The sequence below is a fragment of the Pongo abelii genome, chromosome 2 (assembly GCF_028885655.2).
Source record: "Pongo abelii isolate AG06213 chromosome 2, NHGRI_mPonAbe1-v2.0_pri, whole genome shotgun sequence".
Lineage (NCBI taxonomy): Eukaryota > Metazoa > Chordata > Mammalia > Primates > Hominidae > Pongo > Pongo abelii.
Genome location: NC_085928.1, coordinates 151,381,564 through 151,404,086, shown reverse-complemented (window position 1 = coordinate 151,404,086; position 22,523 = coordinate 151,381,564). Strand labels below are relative to the sequence as shown.

At 39.3% G+C, this 22,523-nt stretch overlaps 1 protein-coding gene and 1 non-coding gene across 3 annotated transcripts in view; one reads left to right on the top strand and one right to left on the bottom strand.

The window, feature by feature from the left end:
- ATP1B3 (ATPase Na+/K+ transporting subunit beta 3) overlaps window positions 1–22,523 on the bottom strand; it is a 44,257-nt gene that overhangs the window by 3,320 nt on the left and 18,414 nt on the right. Inside the window, exons 2-6 of one of the 2 annotated variants that reach the window (XM_002814122.6) lie at window positions 14,093–14,221; window positions 10,605–10,712; window positions 9,020–9,204; window positions 6,838–6,888; window positions 1,637–1,723 (exon numbers count right to left, since the gene is read on the bottom strand). In XM_002814122.6, the coding sequence (XP_002814168.1) occupies window positions 1,637–1,723; window positions 6,838–6,888; window positions 9,020–9,204; window positions 10,605–10,712; window positions 14,093–14,221 (560 nt within the window). The remainder of the gene's footprint in view (window positions 1–1,636; window positions 1,724–6,837; window positions 6,889–9,019; window positions 9,205–10,604; window positions 10,713–14,092; window positions 14,222–22,523) is intronic. The other variant, XM_063722242.1, reaches the window with a different exon arrangement.
- Window positions 14,800–14,906, top strand: LOC112132801 (U6 spliceosomal RNA). The gene has a single exon (XR_002914523.1). It is a non-coding gene; the product is annotated as a U6 spliceosomal RNA (small nuclear RNA).

Sequence of the window (22,523 nt, the reverse complement as noted above, 5' to 3'; positions counted from 1 at the left end):
AAAACACTCTTGTCTTTTACTATAAAGAATATTACTGGAACAACTGATGGATTTTCAACGAAGTCTACAGATTCATAAGAGTACTATATGTTAACTTTCTTTGTTAACTGTAGTACTGTCTTTGTTTTCTGTTGCTTATAACACAATACTTGAAACTGGGTAATTTATAAAGAAAGGAATTTATTTCTTACAGTTAATGGAGGCTGAGAAGGCCAAGATCAAGGAGCTGCATCTGGTGAGAGCCTTCTTTGCTGCTGGGTACTTTCAACAGAGTCCCGAGGTGGTGCAAGGCATCACATGGCCAGGGGGCTGAGCATTCTAACCTGCTAGCTCAGTTCTCTCTTCCACTTCTTATAAAGCCACTAGTCCCACTCCTATGATAACTCATTAGTCCACTAACCTATTTTTTTTTTTTTTCTTGAGATAGAGTCTTGCTTTGTCGCCCAGGCTGGAGTGCAATGGTGCAGTCTTGGCTCACTGCAATCTCTGCCTCCCAGGTTGAAGCGATTCTCCTGCCTCAGCCTCCCGAGTAGCTAGGATTACACGCACCTACCACTATGCCCAGCTAATTTTTGTATTTTCAGCAGAGACAGGGTTTCACCATGCTAGTCAGGCTGGTCTAGAACTCCTGACCTCAGGTGATCTGCCCGCCTCAGCCTCCAAAATGCTGCGATTGCAGGCGTGAGCCACCACACCCGCCTGCAATGAGCTTTTGATTTTCTTTTTTCTTTTTTGAGATGGAGTCTCGCTCTGTTGCCCAGGCTGGAGTGCAGTGGCACGATCTCGGCTCACTGTAGCCTCCGACTTTCAGGTTCATGCCATTCTCCTGCCTCACCCTCTCGAGTAGCTGGGACTACAGGCACCTGCCACCACGCCCAGCTAATTTTTTGTAATTTTTAGTAGAGACGGAGTTTCACCGTGTTAGCCAGGATGGTCTTGATCTCCTGACCTTGTGATCTGCCCGACTCGGCCTCCCAAAGTGCTGGGATTACAGGTGAGCCACCACGCCTGGCCTTGATTTTCTTTTCATTTATTTTTTTGGTGGGGGGAACAGAATCCCATTCTGTCACCTAGCCTGGAGTGTGGTGGTACGATCTTGGCTCACTGCAACCTCCACCTCCTGGGTTCGAGCGATTCTCCTGCCTCAGCCTCCCGAGTAGCTGGGACTATAGGCACACATCACCACACCCAGCTAATTTTTGTATTTTTAGTAGAGAGGAGGTTTCGCCAAGTTGGCCAGGCTGGTCTCGAACTCCTGACCTCAGGTGATGCGCCCGCCTTGGCCTCTCAAAGTGCTGTGGTTACAGGAGTAAGCCACCACACCCAGCCTTGATTTTCTTTTTAAGTACTTTTCTACTTTCTCTACATAAGCACCTACTACTACCTCTATAATGAAAAAGAAAATGATATTTTAGAAATAATCATCTAACTTTAACGTATCTGCTTGGGTTCTGTGTTCTGAATTGTAGATGTGGGAACTCCATTTACCATCACCATTAAAATAAAACAAAACCTGAATAGATGACGCACAAATTAAACAGGGCTGGCGTCTACCTACCCCAGACAAGTGGTACGTCAACACATGCTCCAGCTTCCCAAAAGAGTAATCACCACATAAGAACTTCTCAATACTTACATGCAGTTTTTTCCCATAATATGGGAAATATTTTAAGTCTATCATTCCATTATGAGGATAAACTGCTACATTTGGTATATCTTCATTCTAAAGTTGAAAACAAAAGAAATCCTCTTTAGGTCACAAAAAGAATTTGTAAAAACTATGTTTATAATTAAAGGAATATCAATCCTGAACAGTTTGCAGAAACTACAATGCTGCTCCAACTATACTATCATTACAAGTGTATTTCTGAGAAGAAGCTTGCTCATCTTGATTGCAAATATTATCTAACTAAACCCTTCCACATGAACTATCCTGATACTTACACTTCCAGATACACTCTATACTCTCTTTCATGAGAGTCCCTTCTTAATTATAGCCAGTTCCACTCATGTACTCCTGTAAAATCTTATCTGCCCTCCAAATACCAAATGCCAGCCTTTCTACCTACTAACAGCAGGAATGCACCAGCAGGTTTAGGACCAATGTTTTCCTGAAATGAATAAAATGCTGTGCTTCCAGACTGGAAAGCAACAGCCACTACAAGGTGCCAACCTAGAATGCAGCACTCAGGCCTGGGAGACAGCAGGTGTGAGTTTCATGTGATTAATAACCAGAACTGCAACCAGAGGGGAAGCACGAGGGAAAATTTAAGGTACTCCAAGCAAAACTCTCCTCCACAAATTTAAATACTGTATTTATCAGGAATAAATTTATGAGCATATATAAATCATTAAGTATTACTTGTCTACTTGTCTACTAGAATTCCATGTTTATCAACATTCAAATCAAGCATCACCTATAATCCAATTAATTCATGCTATTAGTTATTTCTAGTATTATTCATGATAAATAAGCAATTTATGAAAAGTCACATGTAACACTTTCCAAATGGGCCTAATTCGAATGAGTGTAACTTTAACACAGACTGAGTAGTAGCAAACAGACCACAATGATTAAAATCAGTGCTGGGCTTACGGAACACTAGTTAAAATAAAACATTATTAAATACTTGAATTATATATATATATAAATTTTTTTGAGACAGGGTTGAAAGCACACATGAAACAGCATAAAGCAAAACTAAGAATCCATTCTAAGGAGTTCTAGATTCTGCTCATTTTGTTTCATTATGAAGCAGCATATGGCTGTGGGGTGGGGTGAGAAACAGATGAAAGGCACCGGCCAGACAGCACAAAGGACAGAGTGATGATGCGCCCCACCCACCAGACAAGCTCTAATGATCCAGATGAAGAATATGTGGAAAGGGTAGGAAGTAACAACGCTAGGAGAAATCGCAAAAGCCATTTTCAATCACTACTCAAACTCTACCCTACATTTGTACTCTTTAACTTAAAAAATAAGCTTAAAATCAAAGATAACATTTTATATTAGAGAAAAACTAGTCACTCTGATATCAGTGATTTTCTGCATTAATTGCTTTTGTTGAACCTATTTTACCTTAATATATGACCTTCACAGAACACATTTCTGCAAAATGAAAAAAAGGATTTTTTTTGAGAAACAGTTTACTGAGTATCTTGGAGTATGTTTCCTTTTTCTTTTTTTTTTTTGAGACAGAGTCTCACTCTGTTGCCTAAGCTGGAGTGCAATGGCCCGATCTCGGCTCACTGCAACCTCCTCCTCCCGGGTTCAAGTGATTCTCCTGCCTCAGCCTCCTGAATAGCTGGGATTACAAGTGTGTGCCACCATGCAGGGCTAATTTTTGTATCTTTAGTAGAGACGGGGTTTTGTCATGTTGGCCAGGCTGGTCTCAAACTCCTTACCTCAAGTGATCCACCACACCCAACCCAGAATGGGTTTCCCACCAGATACCACACTTAGCTTACACTACCGTCCTTTAGGCCTAACAACCCTTAGTGGACAGCATCAATTACACAGTAGGGCACTGGGGCTCAGAGTTAAGGCCATCAGGGCTCAAGACCAGCAGGTGTGGCAGATGCTCAGCTGCTCTCTCAGTGTGTGCCTAATCCGTGATCTTGGCAGGATTTTTCTTAATCTTTTAATTTATACCTTCTGTGAAAATAAACATTTAGAAATTGTAAAATATTAAAATGAGTATCTGAATAATAATGAGATACTCAGGGTGAAGCGTGTATGTCATAATTTTCTAAGTATATGAATAGCATATTTTTTTTTCTTTTTGAGAGAGTTGCTCTGTTGCCTAGGATGGAGTGGAGTGGCGCAATCATGGCTCACTACAACCTCTGCCTCCTGGGTACAAGTGATTCTCTTGCCTAAGCCTCCCGAGTAGCTGGGATTACAGGCACATGCCACCACATCAGGCTCATTTTTTTATTTTTAGTAGAGACGGGGTTTCACCATGTTGGCCAGGCTGGTCTCGAATTCTTGACCTCCGGTGATCCGCCTACCTTGGCCTCCCAAAATGCTGGAATTACAGGTGATAGCCACCGTGCCCAGCAATAGCATCATATTGTAAACTATGAGCAACTAACTCTAAGAACCTACTGATGGTCACTAAGTTCCACTGAAACAAAATGGAGTTTAAAAATTAATGCATTTTGTTTCTTCCCATTTTTTGATTTTCTTAGTATGATTCATTTTCATAAGAAAATAAAACACTGAGAAAATATGACATAAATATGAAAATTACATCTTTTGCAGGGATCATCTTTTAAGTTGATAATATAAAAGGCCACCTTGGCCATCTGCGGTGGTTCACACCTGTAATTCCAGCATTTTCAAAGGCAGAGGTGGGTGGATTGCTTGAGGCCAGGAGTTTAAGACCAGCCTGGCAACATGGCGACACCCTGTCTCTATGGAGAGAGAGAGAGAAAAAAAAAAGCACCTCCAAGGGTATATTCAGTGTTTGTATTTTCAGGACTCTAACTTGTATAAAAACAATCAAGGCAGAACAAAATCAATACAAGACAAAATAAAAGACATAAATATTACATAAAAGAACTAAAGAATTTAAAGAACGCTTGATATAGACAAATGTAATAGAAAATTGCAATTATGATATGTAGTAAATGCTTCCATCTGTTCTGGAGAGCCACACTTCTAAAATTTGTGGGTTCTAACTGGTTTACTACTTGTGACTAGCCTAGGGAATAAATGCCAAATTTTACAAACATTTCTTCCACTTTTGTGTTTTTCTAAAAACAAACAAAAAATCCACAACTAAATAAACAAAACTAAAAACCCACCTGCTTTGATTATTTTATGTACTTCACACACATCTCTCCAAAGCAAAAGGGAAAGCTAACTGAAATCCGAATAATTAAATCTAGATTTTTCATTACCATTTCCCCCAACTATTCTAGAAGCGAAGGATACATAATAGATAAACAATAAGAAAAATGCATTTAAAACCTTAAGGGGGCCAAGTGCAGTGGCTCACGCCTGTTACCCCAATACTTTGGGAGGCTGAGGCAGACGAATCACGAGGTCAGGGGATCGAGACCATCCTGGCCAACATAGTAAAACCCCATCTCTACTAAAATACAAAAAATTAGCCGGGTGTGATAGTGCGTGCCTGTAGTTCCAGCTACTCGGGAGGCTGAGGCAGGAGAATCGCTTGAACCCGGGAGGCAAAGGTTGCAGTGAGCCATCGCGCCACTGCACTCCAGCCTGGGCAACAGAGAGAGACTCCGTCTCAAAAAAAAAAAAAAAAAAAAAAAAAAGGAAGAGGTATATGGAATTGTTTATACTGACCAAAGGTTTACACAATTTAAAGCTTTTGCACTTCTGGCTTGAATGTGTTTTCCCTTTAGGTGGTATTGGCTTTGTAGACCCAGCACTCCATCCAAGCTTATCTATGCAGCCTGCTCACAGGCTCCTGTATACAGGCGCACTGTCATGAAATTAGCACTTCTACCCAGCTGAAGCCTAGCACCCAAGCCCCAAGAACTTTCTACCAGAAAGCTTTGTGAGCAAGCCCTGAGGATCATAAAGGGTTACCCAACATTTTTTCTAAATGTATCTTGTAGCTATAATGTTCTGACTTGAGAGCTGACAGTATATGCTGCCCACTAGATTTTTAGAAGAATTTATCAAGAAAAGCTCAGCTGGGTGTGGTGGCTCACGCCTGTAATCCCAGCACTTTGGGAGGCCGAGGCGGGCAGATCACGAGGTCAGGAGATCAAGACCATCCTGGCTAACATGGTGAAACCCTGTCTCTACTAAAAAAAAAAAAAAAAAATTAGCCGGGCGCTGTGGCGGGCACCTGTAGTCCCAGCTACTCGGGAGGCTGAGGCAGGAGAATGGCATGAACCCGGGAGGCGGAGCTTGCAGTGAGCTGAGATCGTGCCACTGCACTCCAAGTATGGGCGACAGAGCGAGACTCCGTCTAAAAGGAAAAAAAAAAAAAAGAAAAAAAAGAAAAAAATGCAAATTTTGGGCCCTATCTCAGACCTACTGAGTCAGAAACTATGGGAATGGAACCCAACAAGCCAACGTGATTCTGATGAGTGATCAAGTTTGAGGACCACTGAGCAAGAAGTTTCTGGCCAAATAAGAAGTCCATTAACGGTAAAAAGAATTTTTTTTCACAACTTTAAAAGTGATTTCAATGTAACATTTTAAGTAAAATATTTCTGCTATACAATCAGAGTTGAAATGTTAATATTTAGCACAGTGATAAATTTAGAACTTAATGTCTCCTCAGAACTCTTACCCATCTTTTACATTATTTGTCTTAGTGGCATTTGCAGCATGGAGAGAAAACAAAAGAAAGTTATGAGATGAAAACTGCACAGTATTCTGGAAAAAAAATTAAGTAGGGATAGGGGAGATAAATAATGCTTCTACCTTAAGGAAAATGCACCATATTTCATTAAATCTCAGATAGCACTGACTAGCACGCCAACTAACTATTAAGAAAGAGAAAAATGTCATGATACAGTATTAAGACACCATCAATTATAAGGGTAATCCCAATTTCAGCGTTACTGAGCTGGCAGAAAAAAAGTGAATCTTAGAATTGATGAAATACGGTATATGTGAAAATAAAGGCAATGTGTGCAAAATCAAATACACATGGAAAATGTCTTTCTGAATTATCATTAAGGAAGAGAAAGACTACTCTCAAAAAGGTTGGTGGAATTTTATTCTAAGGCACTACAAAGGACTTTAAAATATGACAGGAAAGAAAAAAAGATGACTAAATCATTAGACTTTTAACGTATTTTAAGAAACAACAAAGATTTAACAGGAGTTACTTTTTGAATACTAACCTTCGAAACACAATCTATCCTTGGCACTCCTTCAGGCTTTAATCCAATTATCTAAGGTTAAGAAATAGTGATAAATTTAAACTTCACGTAAGTGTGCAATGGAACTTCCTCCCTCTGTTGCTGGGAACAAGGGTGAAGACTTTGAGATTAACACCAACTCTGTATATTAACCCAGTGAGTTACATCTGCCTTTTACTTTAATCTTATTTAAGGGTATTAAAATGAACTTTTAAATAAAATAACTTCAGCAATCAGATATCTTATTACTGTACTGGGGCAATTTAGAAAATAAATAAATTACCAAAGAATTAACTGAAACAAAAGTATCCTTTGCTACCCTTAAAATATGAAACAGACAGAAACCCTTAAATCTAATTATTAATATGTATATGAACAAATAATTTAATGTATATAATAAGAACTGCAGAAGCATAATAATTAACTGTTCTTCACAAAACTACATTAGGTCACACTCTCCATGTTTCCATGAGGGCCCCACTGAGCCTCACTGTATCTCACAACCCATCTGCTCCCGAAAAGGCACGCACTGGGAGAGCCCTATTTTAAGACTCCTTTCATGTATGTAGCTGACAGAACTGAATCCTAACATATTTATACATTTTGTGAGATAATTTTTTGGCATTCTGAATTTATACAGTTTCCATGTGAATGCACGTAAAATCTAAATATTCCTCTCAAAAGACAAGTATTGTTGCGTCCTAACTGGGAACTATACTGGTATGAAACCTCCTGCTACACTACGTAAGCTCGTTTCATCACTGACTCCTGTGTGTCTGATGCTGTCCTGACAAAGCCATGCCCTGAGTCATCAGCAAGCATGGTCACAGGCCATTATCATTCAAGGAGACCATCTTGAGAAAGAAAACAAACCCAGAAGGTTGATCCTCTCCTGGCTTTCTACTGGGAACAAATGTTCAGCAATCTAGATGTCGTGAGGATACTTCTAGTAGACTGGGATTACAAAAGGCATCTCTGTTAAAACAAACTTAATTCATTTTATAAACTAGATCATCTAGTTTCACATTACTTTCAGCTTACTTCAATTCTTAATTCTGAATAAAGTCTGGTTGAAACATCCCACTAATCATTTACTGAGCACCTAGAATGCTATGGGACAATCTGGAAGCTGTCAGTTGTCCAAGGCCTCCCAAAGGGATGAAGCAGAGGTTGGAGGGGTGTCAGTCTGGGCACCTCAGGACCTAGCTGGTTCTCCCTACAGGGAAGCTCCTTATTTAGCAGTGTCAACTTCAAAAGATCCAAATTTTACTTTTATTAGGGATGGTGGTAATTTGCTCACCAATGATGACTTTAGTGGTTCATAAACTCATGATTTTGAGAAGTCTACACCTGTTTTAAATGACCAGGAATGACTTCACTCTTCAAGGGAGACCTTGCAGGCCTCAACAGTAAGTGCATCAGAATACAACTCTGAAGTACATTTACAGAGCAGCAAGGCACAGGGGCTAGGGATCACTTCATGACTCAAGAAAAGCCGTAACATCTTCCTTTGCACAATGACCCTAATTCATTATTCCTGTCACACAGAGAACATCAGCTTCTTCTTTTGCTCATTACTATACAATTTAGGCACCCTTCTGTAAAACAGCAAAATGCTGCTACTTTGGATACAACTGCAACATCCCACTGAACTCGTTAGAATGGGATTTTATTTGTATTTCCGTTATTTAATTACATATACATATACTGATACTATAAAACTATGCTTTGCTACTATTTCGAAAGTTAAATAAGTTTAAACTTTATGGAGTCTATGGAATTTTAAATTATTTTACAACACAGGATTCACAGATGAGCACTGCACCCTAACAAGTCTCTGCTTTGGGTATGACAAGAAGAACAGTTGCCCCTTGGAGCGTTAATCTGTGCTGAAATGCATGTAGGTATTTCCAAAGAAGAAAAGTTTAAGTTACTTTAACTCCTTACTCCATGATTAATCTATGAACCTCTCTTTTTTTTTTGCCATATAAACTTTCTTCCAGTGATCAATAAACATTACTGCTAGCCTTTAAAGCAAGCTACCCCCCAAATGATAACTTTTAATAAGGAAGGCGTTAACCCAACCACAACAATCTAAAAATCGTTGCCTCCTTAAAAGAGAATATTTGAAAAAAGCAGCAGCAGAGGTAAAATATGTACGTACTCTGTTCATTTTCACAAGAATACAAGGGTTTCCTTGAGAATAGCCAAAATCAGGATCATTCATACCACTGCATGCTTGAAGTAATGAAACAGGAAACTGACATGCAACATAAACTGGACCCTTCTGTTCAAAAAGTGCTCCATCAGGACAGACTGTGAGGTTCTTCTGTTCTTCTAAAGTATATGCTAAAAAGGAAACATACATGTGTGCTAGATCAGCCAAAAAAGGTATTAAAAACAACCAGGAATATATTAACCTTTGGAAAATGTTCTTCAAAGACAAAAACAGCAATGTCAATTACCAGATAACTTTCGGGAAAGAATGTTAAGTTTGCCCCTTTGCCTTTTAACAGCTAACTAGTGCTCTAAAGTTACTGGATTTCAATAATCATACAAACTGGATTATAGCTCTATCTCTTCTGTCACCATTAGGTGGCGGTACCAGCCATGGCTAAAGCATTATCTGAATGTCTTCTGCATGCTTGGTGATACAATGGAGAGGATGTAAAAAGGCACTGCTGCTGCCCTCATGGAGCTTACGGTTTTGTGGGGAAGAGAGACATTAAGTGAGTATAAAATCAGAATTGCAGAGGTATGAAGACACAGTGTTATGACAACCTACACTATCAAAGAGCGTTACAAACTGGTAACTTTGAAAAACGGATGTATTAAAAATCAGATACAGACATAACTTTAAAATAATAAACATAATTTCCCCTCCCCCAAGCAAGCACTGCATTGGAAACCTGCACGTTGTGCACATGTACCCTAGAACTTAAATTAAAAAAAAAAAAAAAAAAAAAAAAAGAATGCCTGGCACAAAAAAAGAGAAAAGATTCTTCCTTCTCAGTAACTATACTGACCTATTTCAAATTCAACATAAATGTATATCAGCTACAAAAAAAAATAATAAAATAAAATGGCAAAAAAAAAAAATCCAAATCCTCAGAGACACTATTTCATACAATATAGATTTGCTCTATTAATTAAAATATTTAGTTTTAATGCAGAATAAATGTTACATTTCAAGAAACTTAGTGTCCTTATTATAAGACAGAAAAATCAAATCTACTGCCCACGAGTAAGCCCCTGTGTCTTTCTATAGTTAGAATAGTCTCACAAGTAATTATAAAATGCACTTGCTCAGTTGTCTGTTTAACAGAAGGAAATAGAAGATAATACACATTCTAAGAATGATGTCTCTAAATGTAATTACAACTTGGGACTTTTTTTTTTTTTTGAGATGGAGTTTCGCTCTTGTTGCCCAGGCTGGAGTGCAATGGTGCAAACTTGGCTCACTGCAACCTTTGCCTCCCAGGTTCAAGCGATTCTTCTGCCTCAGCCTCCCGAGTAGCTGGAATTACAGGCGCGTGCTACCATGCCCAGCTAATTTTATATTTTTGGTAGAGATGGGGTTTCACCATGTTGGCCAGGCTGGTCTTGGACTCCTAACCTCAGGTGATCTGCCCGCCTTGGCCTCCCAAAGTGCTGGGATTACAGGCGTGATCCCACCGCGCCTGGCCCACAATTTGGTACTAATTTCTATAACTAAAATCTCTGACCTTACTCTAAGAAAACATACTCACGTTTTAGAAACTTCTTAAGGTCTTCAATGTACCCTGCATACGAAGTTGGATCAGACCTACTGAATGTATATTCCAATGCAGTCACTGGTTTTGGAAAAACCATAAGTCCTATAAAGAGATAAAAGGGAGAGATTATCAAATGTCCTTCTCTTCTTTTCCTTACTCTTATCTCTAAAAAGCAGATCTCAGCAAATTACATGGAAAATTGTGTTGATAGTATGCTGAAACTATCAAGAACTTCCCAATTCTAATTATGAAGGCGTAGACATCTAAAATTAAAAATAATTCAAACCTTCAAAACCATCTCAGACATTACCAATTAGAAACTGTCCTTAAATTTGATTATCTACAGTTAATTATAATCTTCCTTTTTAAAAGATGCAATTTTACTTTGAAATTTCTATATGCATTTTTAAAAAATCAAGTAACATTTTTAGGTTTTGTCAATGTGCCATTAATACAAGGAAAAAAATTTTAGCAAATCAAAGCCTAAGTACTTTTGTCATTTAAATTGTATGGAAACATTCATAAGACAGCTAACTCCTTTTCAATGAAAAAGGTCTATGCATTTTAAACCTTATGGCAAATATTCTTCCTTCAATAGCAGATATTGCTCTGTAATTAAAATGTGGTTTTCACATACTGAATTTGGAGTATAACCACCAACAATTTCCTATCAGAAGCTGACACCCATGTAATACAGACCATGTTGCTTAAGCTTACTAATGAAGAAAAGGCAAGCAATCAGGCTTCCAACTTTAATATAAGTTTTCCTTATTTAAAAAGCATTAGATCAGCTGGGTGCAGTGGTTCACACCCGTAATCCTGGCACTTTGGGAGGCCGAGGCTGGCGGATCACTTGAGGTCAGGAGGTCGAGACCAGCCTGGCCAATATAGTGAAACCCCATTTCTTCTAAAAATACAAAAATTAGGTGGGTGTGGTGGCGCATGCCTGTAGTCCCAGTTACTTGGGAGACTGAGGCAGGAGAACCGCTTGAACCCGGGAGACAGAGGTTGCAGTGAGCCGAGATCGTGCCATTGCCCTCCAGCCTGGGTGACAGAGCGAGACTTTGTCTCAAAAAAAAAAAAAAAAGCATTAGCTCTAGATTAATTCAACCTTGCACATAGGCTTTAAAACAATCCTAAAATTTTCTCTAGTCTTCAAACATTCCCATATTTAATATATCACACATGTACATGTAATACATATTATATGTATATAATATACAACACATAAATACATAAGGAAATGTTTAATATATCCCATATATAATATATATGTATTATATGTACATGTGTATGCATGTATATTTAAACTAATAATACTTTAAGTACTAAAATAATCGACAAATAATTTTAAGAAACTCAGTTTAAAACTGTGTACTTAAAAATATTTAACATATGCTTATATATTTCATGCAATTATAAACAGAGTTCAGTGTTTTTGAATAGATCAGACTATGTTCAATGGTAAGTCACATCACTTAAACAGCAAGTAAAGAATAATCTTAGAATTAGTCTAAGGTAGGAAAAAAACAGTCCTACAATGAGAGATGAAGGAAAAGTAGCATGGAGCTAATCTCTGACACTTGGCTCCAATACACTAAGAGTTTTAAAAGAGTTATTCAAGACATTTAGACTAAGATTAGCTGTAAACAAAAGAAATCATTAGAAAAAAATTGTTCTAGGAAAAAAATGGTTGAGACAATTAGTTCAGTTTGGCTGGTGATATAGCTCAGAAGTCTATACAGTGAGCAAGGATCTAGATAAGGGTGCTTCCATCTCGGCATTATTGGCATTTTTGGGCTGAATAATTCTTTGTTGTGGGGGTCGCCCTATGCACTGCAGGATGTTTAGCAACAACCCTGGCCTCTATTCACAGTACCACCTCTCTAGCTGTAACAACCAAAAATATTTCCAGACGCTGCCATATGACCCAGTGGTTGAAAACCACTGCTCTAGAGAGAAACCTGCTAGACTCCCACCTTCCTGGCCTGATTCCCCACTCTCCTGCCCTCTAAATCCCACTCCTCTAGGACTGAACTTTCTTCTCTAGGTAGAACCTTCCCTTCTCTGTCATCTCTAGCAGTTAGTTTACAGTCTTTGGAATTATACACACTGAAGTTCTGCAAATTACTGTTTCTTACTTTTCTAAGAATTATTAGCATCTGAGGAAAAGGGTCATGTCCAGTCACCAAGGGAGAGCTGGCATTCAAAGACTGTTTAGGCCAGGTGTGGTGGCTCACCCCTGTAATCCCAGCACTTTGGGAGGCTGAGGTGGGTGGATCACCTGAGGTCAGGAGTTTGAGACCAGCCTGGCCAACGTGGTGAAACTCCGTCTCTACTAAAAATACAAAAAATTAGCTGGGCGTGGTGACACATGCTTGTAATCCCAGCTACTTTGGAGGCTGAGGCAGGAGAATCACTTGAACCCGGGAGGCAGAGGTTGTAGTGAGCCGAGATCACACCACTGCACTCCAGCCTAGGCAACAAGAGCAAAGCTCTGTCTCAAAAAAAAAAAAAAAAGACTGTTTAAAAAGAATAAAATCAGGAGGTAGAAGAAATGTGGTTTAAATGTTTCAGTTTTTTACTGCATACATTCTCCTGTATAATGAATTTTTTTTCCAGAAGAAAATCAAGAAGAATTAAACATATGAAGAGTATATTCATTTTGTTCTCTATGAGGTATTATTATTTAACATCTTATCAATTTCATAACTAACCATTTAGAACCACAAAGTATGTATTTTACAAGCCCAAAGCTCTAACCCAAGCTAGTGCCAAAATATATACCTTAATTACTCAAGGCAAAGTAAAACTGCTCTACGATACTCATAAGTCACTCATAACTATAACTATATTCTTCAAACTTGGCTTTTACTAGAATTCTCAATATTCATTTCTGTTTACTTCTGACAAAAAAAAAAGAAACAGAAACAAACAAAACAAACCCACTCAAACTCTCAGGATTTATCAGTATATAAATGTGAAGGTCTTTAAATCGTACGTAAATATTAAACAACAACAACAAAAATTAAAACCTTCACATTACTCAACTCCAAGGTTTAGCTATCTTCTATCTGCTATATAAAACAGATTTATGGTGAAGATAAACTATAACTCAATTTTGTTAAAAGCCGTAACCACTGCCAGGCACAGTGGCTCACGCCTGTAATCCCAGCACTTTGGGAGGCCAAGGCGGGGCAGATCACCTGAGGTCGGGAGTTCGAGACCAGCCTGACCAACATGGAAAAACCCTGTCTCTACTAAAAACACAAAATTAGCTGGGCGTGGTGGCGCATGCCTGTAATCCCAGCTATTTAGGAGGCTGAGGAGGCAGGAGAATCACTTCAACCTGGGAGGCAGAGGTTGCAGTGAGCCAAGATCATGCCACTGCATTCCAGCCTGGGCAACAAGAGCGAAACTCTGTCTCAAAAAAACAAAAACAAAAACAAAAAAAAACAAAGTCATAACTGCAAGATAATTACCTGGGCTAGGAATCTGGTCACGGTATTTTGGAACCTCATCGTTGAGAGTCTGAAGCATAACCCACATCGTGAATGAGAAGAGTGCAGCCAGGAACCCATAAAAAACTAGGTAGAAGAGCAAGATCAAACCTGTAAAAGAAAATAAAACTTATGAAATGTGCATGCGTGTGTGTGTGTGTATGCATGTTTGGCCAGGTTAAAAAACAAACCAACTGTTCTTGCAAGGGTATGATCCCAAGCTTTGCCATGCACATAGCCAAATATCCTCATATTCAGGACACATAAATTTGCCCAAGCAAGGGATATTTCAGCAGGCAGCACCCACCCATCCCATGACCCCTCCTTTCCTCTGGTATTTCCAAGTTAAAGCAGCTTCCACCATTCATACTCTGGTTCAAAATCAAAGCTTTAAAATTCCAGCACATAGGGGAATGTTTCCCAAAATGAACTTGATGCCCTCTAGAAAGATAAAAGATGGTTTTAGGTAAACAAAACCCCCAATATTTACATGTTCCTTTCAGTGGCGAATATAAAAGAATTAGTACATGAAACGCATATTTCACAGACAGTAATTATTTGCTTAAATTTAAGTTTTAAAAAGTGAGTTAATGGCTTACACCTGTAATCCCAGCACTGCGATGGGAGGATCGCCTGAGCCCAGGAGTTGGGACTAGCCCGGGAAACACTTTGTCTTTACAAAAAATTAGGTGCTCACTTCGGCAGCACATATACTAACAGTGGAATGATACAGAGAAGATTAGCACAGCCCTTGTGCAAGGATGACATGCAAATCTGCGAGTCGTTCCATATTTAAAAAATTAAAAATATATATATTTTAAAAACTGAGTTCATTGAAAGAATATCAGGAAATGTGCAGATAAGGCCAACTCATGAAGATAGCACTCAATGAATAAAGTTTAGGACACACTGGTCAAATGGCAGGGCTCGTGCAAAAGTGAAAAAAGGACAAGGTCAGAAACAAGCCCTCTGATCAATGGAATTTCATAGCTCTACTGCTAAGCACAAAGCAAGATTTGGGAGACACACGTTTCAACATTAAGGGCTTAATCTCTTTCCTTTCACAATTTGGGAACACTAAGATAGATCTATCCTGAACCAGTGATTTACTTTGGGAACACTTAAAATCAATTATTTTTCTCAAATGTCTATATTCAAAGTTCTAACATCAGAAGTGGCTGCCGACAAGTATATTAGAATACATTGGTAAAGTCACTTGTATTTCAAGGTTTAAAAACTGATCAAAGATTCATTTCTGTAATAATATATTTCTGAATATATTTTCCCCCCGGGGAGTGGCTCCACAACTTTCTTCTGGTTCTCAAAAGATCCCATGACCCCAAAACAGATTGTGCTGAAAGCTAGACAACTTTTATTTCTCAACTGCAAGGTAGGAATCACCCCCAACCCCCTTTTTCAAGCAAAGGGAAATAGTTAAAGCAATTTCACGTTATAATTTAGACTAGCATTCTACCCTCCCCCCCAATTACCAGGTGGCCAAAATAAGGATCGAGAGGACAGAAGAGAGGAGAACAGGATGTCACCTTCAGACAGCATCACTTCCCTACCACATACTGCGATCCTGTTGCAGAAAAAGAAAAGACCAATCTCAAAGAAGTAATCAGTTTGCTATAGAGGGAAATGAAACACACAGAAAGCCCACAGGCCAGTTTAATAAGATACAGAAGAGAAATTCTTTGAGATCTAGGTGTCTGCAGGAACGAAGGGATAAAATCCTCTACACCAGGGCTGACAGAAACATAAATGTAATGAGTGTGGCTGTATTCCAATAAGGTTTTGCTTACAAAAATAGGCAGATTGGGGCCACAGTAGTTTGTGGACCCATGCAGCTGACATTAAAGTGGAGATGTCTGAAACAAAATTGCTAAGAGTTTAATTATTTAGCAGTGTTTTTAAGTCACCTTAAAATATTCTTATTACAATACTGTTTTGAACATTTTGATTTTAAATTTCTAGGAAAATAATGTAAATTAAATTTACAAAATAGTTAAAAAGCAAATAAATATACAGCAGATATGAACAAACTGTATCCAAATCTGCTTTCTAAGGAATTATTACACAATGAAAATAATTAGTATAAAGAATTACATTCATACAATATATACACAAATTAACAGCTATGTCCCAAATCTGATGCCATATACTAGTGGCCATTAGAAACAAGTAAATAAGTTATTTCCAGCACGGAAGTGAGTTTTCCTTACTTGAACAAGATCCTTCTGCCAAGAACCAAATCTAATTTTTAAAAACTTAAACTAGTCAGTCTCACATATAAATATGATGCTTTATCAACCACCTCTTCCCCCTAAAAGAAAAAACATCAGAAAATAAAAACAGAAGTTGTAAATTGCTGCTCTCACCCAGGTGTAAAATGGCAGTTAAATTAGTTACTCAGATGTAGTTTGCTGATGGGGCTCTAAATGGTGGCGTCCTGACTTAGTCATGGATAGTGTTCATGGAACCTGTTTAATATGCCATGCCTGCCTCAGTGGTACTTGATGTAAGCAGAAAACAGCAAATACAGCCTAAATAGTACCTATCATATTACTAACGTTCCCTAGCTAGTTTAAAATCTTTCAAGAAATTTCCTTTTTACCCAACTAAAGAAACTAACATGGGCCAGGCGCAGTGGCTCACGCCTGTAATCCCAGCACTTTGGGAGGCCAAGGCGGGCAGATCAGTTGAGGTCAGGAGTTCAAGACCAGCCTGGCCAACATGGTGAAACCCCATCTCTACTAAAAATACAAAAAATCAGCCAGACATGGTGGCGCATGCCTGTAGTCCCAGCTACTTGGGAGGCTGAGGCGGGACAATCACTTGAGTCTGGAAGGCAGAGGTTGCAGTGCACTAAAAATTACACCACTGCACTCCAGCCTGAGCGACAGAGTGAGACTCCAACTCAAAAAAAAAAAAAAAAAAAAAAAAAAAAAAAAAGAAACTAACATGGACTTAAATAATGAATAAACATCAGTATTTTATTTATTTGAGATGGATTTTACTCTTGTTGCCCAGGATGGAGTGCAATGGTACAATCTTGGCTCACTGTGACCTCCGCCTCCCGGGTTCAAGTGATTCTCCTGCTTCAGCCTCCCAAGTAGCTGGGATTTACAGGCGCCTACCACCACTCCTGGCTAATTTTTATATTTTAAGTAGAGACGGGGTTTTACCATGTTGGCCATGGCCAGGCTGGTCTCAAATTCCTGACCTCAAGTGATCCACCCAGCTTGGCCTCCCAAAGTGCTGGGATTACAGGCATGAGCCACTGCACCCAGCACCCCTCTTCATTTTTGTTCCTTCTCTCTCTCCTCATACTTTTGATAAGGGGGAAAGTGGGTGTGAGACAGAGATCCACCTGGAGGCAGTGCAGCAAAGTGGTTATACACATGGGCTGTCCTAGAGAATCCAACAGGGCTCAAATCCTGGTCTGACCTCTTTCCTGTGACTTTGGACAAGTGTCCTAATTTCTACCCCCATCTGAAAAAAAGTAGTAAAGATAATATCTATCTTTATTCACATGATAGAAAGGAAAATAAAGGTCAAGAGATTTGACAACATAAAAACAAAACTCCTAAGGGGGGGAAAAAAGCAAGAACAAACTAGAAACATTTTGGAATGATAATGCAACTAGACTTTATGGAAGCGTATCATTCTAGTTACCCTCAGGTACCCAGATATTAGGTACCTAATCAATTGCATTTTACTCTCAAAAAATGTTTTGACAAATGAGGTTTGATTCATGTGGACTCTACAAAAGAAAAAACCAAGGCTGGGCGTGGTGGCTCACACCTATAATCCCAACACTTTTGGAGGCCGAGGCAGGCAGATCACCTGAGGTCAGGAGTTCGAGACCAGCCTGGCCAATATGGTGAAACCCTGTCTCTACTAAAAATGCAAAAAATAGCCAGGCGTGGTGGTGCACTCCTGTAATTCCAGCTACTTGAGAGGCTGAGATGGGAGAATTGCTTGAACCCAGGAGGCAGAGGCTGCAGTGAGCTGAGACTGCACCACTGCACTCCGACCTGGGTGACAGAGAGAGACCCCTTCTCAAAAAAACAAAAACAAGAAAACAATCAGACGGGCAAGAAACCTAGCAAGGCTTACCACCATGTCATCCAGGGGAAGGAGAAACGGGCCCTGTCCAGCTCTTCTGCCTCAACCACACTGGGCATACAATTCAATTCTGGCACCAACTACCCCACGCTATGGGCTCAGTCCTCCATAGAAATGCCACTGCAGAGGTCCTCCTACTACCCACACTTCTGACCAACTAGTAACTAATACAGGAGGTTTCCACTGCACTCTCAAGTTTGTTCACTAGAATGACTCACAGAGCTCAGGAAAGTAAGTGCTCAACTTAGGATTTCAGTTTTATTATAAAGGATACACATAGAATGGGGTCTGGGAGGCAATGCAGCTTCTGTGTCCTCTCCTTGAGGAATCAGGGCTATCTCCCTCCCAGCACATGTGTTTCCCAACCTGGCAGCTCCACTGAACTTCAGTGTCCAGAGTTTTTACTGGGGTTTCATTATGTAGGTATGATTGACTAAACCACAGGCCACACAATAGAGCTCAGTCTCCAGCCCTCTTTCCTGCCTTCCTTGGAGGTCTGGCTAGCTGAAAGTCCCAACCATACTGGGAGTTGGCTTGGTCTTTCTGGGGGACCACGCTCCATCTTGAAGCTATCTAGGGACCCACTGCCAGTCACTTCATTAGCATAATAAAGACACTCCTACTACTCAAATTCCAGGGTCTTTAGAAGCTCTGTGCCAGGAACCCGGAAAAAACACCAAACAAAAAAAAAATTTTTTTTTGAGACAGGGTCTTTCTCTGTCACCCAGGCTGGAGTACAGTGGTGCAATCACAGCTCACTGCATCCTCAAAATCCGCGGCTCAAGTGATTCTCCTGTCTCAGCTTCCTGAGAAGTTGGGACTACAGTTGTGTGCCACCACACTCAACTGACACTTTTTTTTGGGGAGATGGAGTTTCTCTCTTGTTGCCTAGGCTGGAGTGCAATGGCGCGATCTCAGCTCACCACAACCTCCGCCTCCTGGGTTCAAGTGATTCTCCTGCCTCAGCCTCCTGAGTAGCTGGGATTACAAACATGTGCCACCACACCTGGCTAATTTTGTATTTTTAGTAGAGATGGGGTTTCTCCATGTTCGTCAGGCTGGTCTCAAACTCCCGACCTCAGGTGATCTGCCTGCCTCGGCCTTCCAAAGTGCTGGGATTACAGGCGTGAGCCACTGCATCCAGCCAACAAATTCTTTATTATGCAACACCAGCACACATAATCTGGACACAGGGAAAAGTCACTGGGCTTCATGAGGGCCTGGAAATATGCCCCCTTAACACATGACTAGACCCTGTGATCTTACTCCCAACCTCTGCACATTTTCTAGTTATCTTCAGGGACCTAGATGCTAGAAAGATTGGGCCTCTCAGAAAATTCTGATGACTAGCAACCATTTCCATTTGGTAAATAAACTAGCATTCTGTTTATAGTTTAAAACATTTTAAAGCAGAGACATGTATAATTTCTAAAAAATCCATTATATGAACAGGTGCAAGTTTATAATCTTTTGTATATTTGAATTTTTAAAAACAATACTGATTTTTAACAATATTATTTGCATACCATTCACATATGTAAAGTGTGAAGTTTACATTTTATATTCAGAGTTGTATAAACATCACCACAATAAATTTTAAAATATTTTCAACACCTCCTCCCAAAACTCCATACCCATTCCCATTCCTCTCCCTCCCTGCACCCAGCTCCTGGCAATCATTAGTCTACTTTGTTTATATAGATCTATTTTCTAGACATTTCCTAGAAATGGAATCATGTAATACATGGCCTTTGTCACTGGCTTCTTCCATGTAAGGTGTTTTCAAGGTTCATTTATGCTACAGCATATTATCAGTACTCCATTCCTTTTTATGGCTGAATAATATCCCACTGTATATGGATATACAATATTTTATTGATTCATTAATCAGATGATGTGCATGTGAGTTGTTTATATCTTTTGGCCATTGTGAATAATGTTATAAACATTCATGCACAAGTTTTTGTGTAAATAAATGCTTTCATTTCTCTTGGGTATATACCTGGGAGTCAAACTGCTAGGTCATATGGTAACTCTAGCCTTTTGAGTAACCGGTAGACTGTCTTCCAAAGCAGTTTCACCATTTTACACTCCTACAGCAGGGATCCAATTCCTCCTCAACCTCATTAACACTTCTTTTACTGTGTTTTCATACAGCTATCCTAGTGGATACAATGTAGTATCTCTTTGTGGGTTTAATTTGCATTTTCCCTAATGGCTAATGATGCTGGGCATTTTTTCATAAACTCATTGGTTATCTGTATATTTTCTACAGAGAACTGTCTATTCAGATCATTTTCTCATTTTTAGATTTGGTTATTTGCCTTTTTTATTAAGTTCTAAAAGTTATTTATATATAGATACAAGCTCCTTACCAAATATATAATGTGCAATTATTTTCTCCCATTCCACAAGTTATCCTTTTACTTTCATAATAATGTTATTTAAGCAAAAAAGTTATTAATAATTTTGATGAAGAACCACTTATCTATTTTTTCTTTGGTTGCTTGTGCTTTTGGTGGCGTATCTAAAATAACACTGACTAATCCAAGGTCATAAAGACTTGCATCTATGTTAACTTCTAAGAATTTTATAAATTAGCTCTCAAGTTTGGGTCTTTGATCCATTTTGAGTTAATTTTTGTATACGGTTTGAGGTAGGGGTCCACCTTCATTGTTCTGCATGGAAAGATCCAGTTGTCCCACTACTGTTTAAAAAACTATTTGTTGGCCAGGCACAGTGGCTCATGCCTATAATCCCAGCACTTTGAGAGGCCAAGGCAGGCGGATTACCTGAGGTCAGGAGTTCAAGACCAGCCTGGTCAACATGGTGAAAACCAGACTCTACTAAAATTACAATAATTAGCTGGGTGTGGTAGCATGTACCTGTAGTCCTAGCTACTTGGGAGGCTGAGGTGGGAGAATCGCTTCAGCCTGGGAGGCAGAGGTTGCAGTGAGCCAAGATTGTGCCATTGCACTCCAGCCTGGGTGACAGAGTGAGACTCTGTCTCAAAACAAAACAAAAAACAAAAACAAAAACCCAATGAACATGTACTGTTTTAATAAAATGTATGCACATATATGTATGTATACACACATTCTCACATTTTATACAATTAAAATTATTGTAATATAAAAGATTAAACAAGATTAAATAACCTGCCTAAGATTAACCTACCAGTAAAAGAAACAGACCAGTATCTCTCCATGTGGTACCTCACCTGGCCTGCTCTCCCAGGGAGTCTCAGGCTCTATTGTCTTTTCTATTAAAACTCCCATTCTCTAAATAAAAATGTCTCATTCAAGTGTTCTGTGTTACTCAGGGTGATAGAAATTCACATGTGAATAATATCTGCTGCTTCTCTACAAGAGTTCAGTTATTACAAATGACAGATATGTAAACAATGAATTATAGATAGTGGATGCTAGGACAAAAACAAAAATAATCCTCTCTAGCAGGAAGAGGAAGAAAAGGGACATCAGAGAAGGCCACCCAGAAATAAGGTAGTTGGCTCACCAAAGATGGAGAGAAGGAGGGAGCTCTGGGTCAAAGACTAGGTGATGAGATGGAGTACCACAGCAGGAGCAGTCAGGTGAGCACAGCTTTGCTTCTCTCAGTATGCATGAGCCCCTGGTGCCAAGCAACTAGCAACAGTAGCAGCAGCATCTGCTTGAAGTGGGAACAGGGAGCTTGGGCTGGAAGAGTGGGCCATGTTCTGAATGGATTGGTCAAAGGTTATAGGAGCAGAGAGCCTCCACACCCAGGCTGCTCTTGGCTATACAGGCTACCTCCATCCCCGAATGTTGTAATAGGAAAGTCTAAACACACAGAAGAGGAGCACAAAACCAGTAATTATCACACATTCAAAATAAAACTAATCCATAAAGAAAAGTACCAAACTCAACAAAGACAGCAATGCCTGAAAACACTGGGATGTATCAGCAAATAGAACAAAGAAAAATAAGCATAATTAAAACAGTAGAAGGTGAAGGATAATTTTTAAAAATTAGATATCATATTCTGATTATTGAAATAAAAAACTTAGTAGAAAAGCTTAACTGAAGAATCAAAACTGAAGAAGAACCCAGACAGTTACAAAAATGAAAAAGCAAACCAAAGACTGGGAAAAAATATTTGCAAAACATAAATGACTCACTCCTATCTAGACTATATGAACAACTTTTACAACAAAACATATTACTTACTTTATTTTAGAGACAGGGTCTCGTTCCACTGCCCAAGCTGGAGTGCAGTGGCATAATCATAGCTCCCCGCAGCCTCA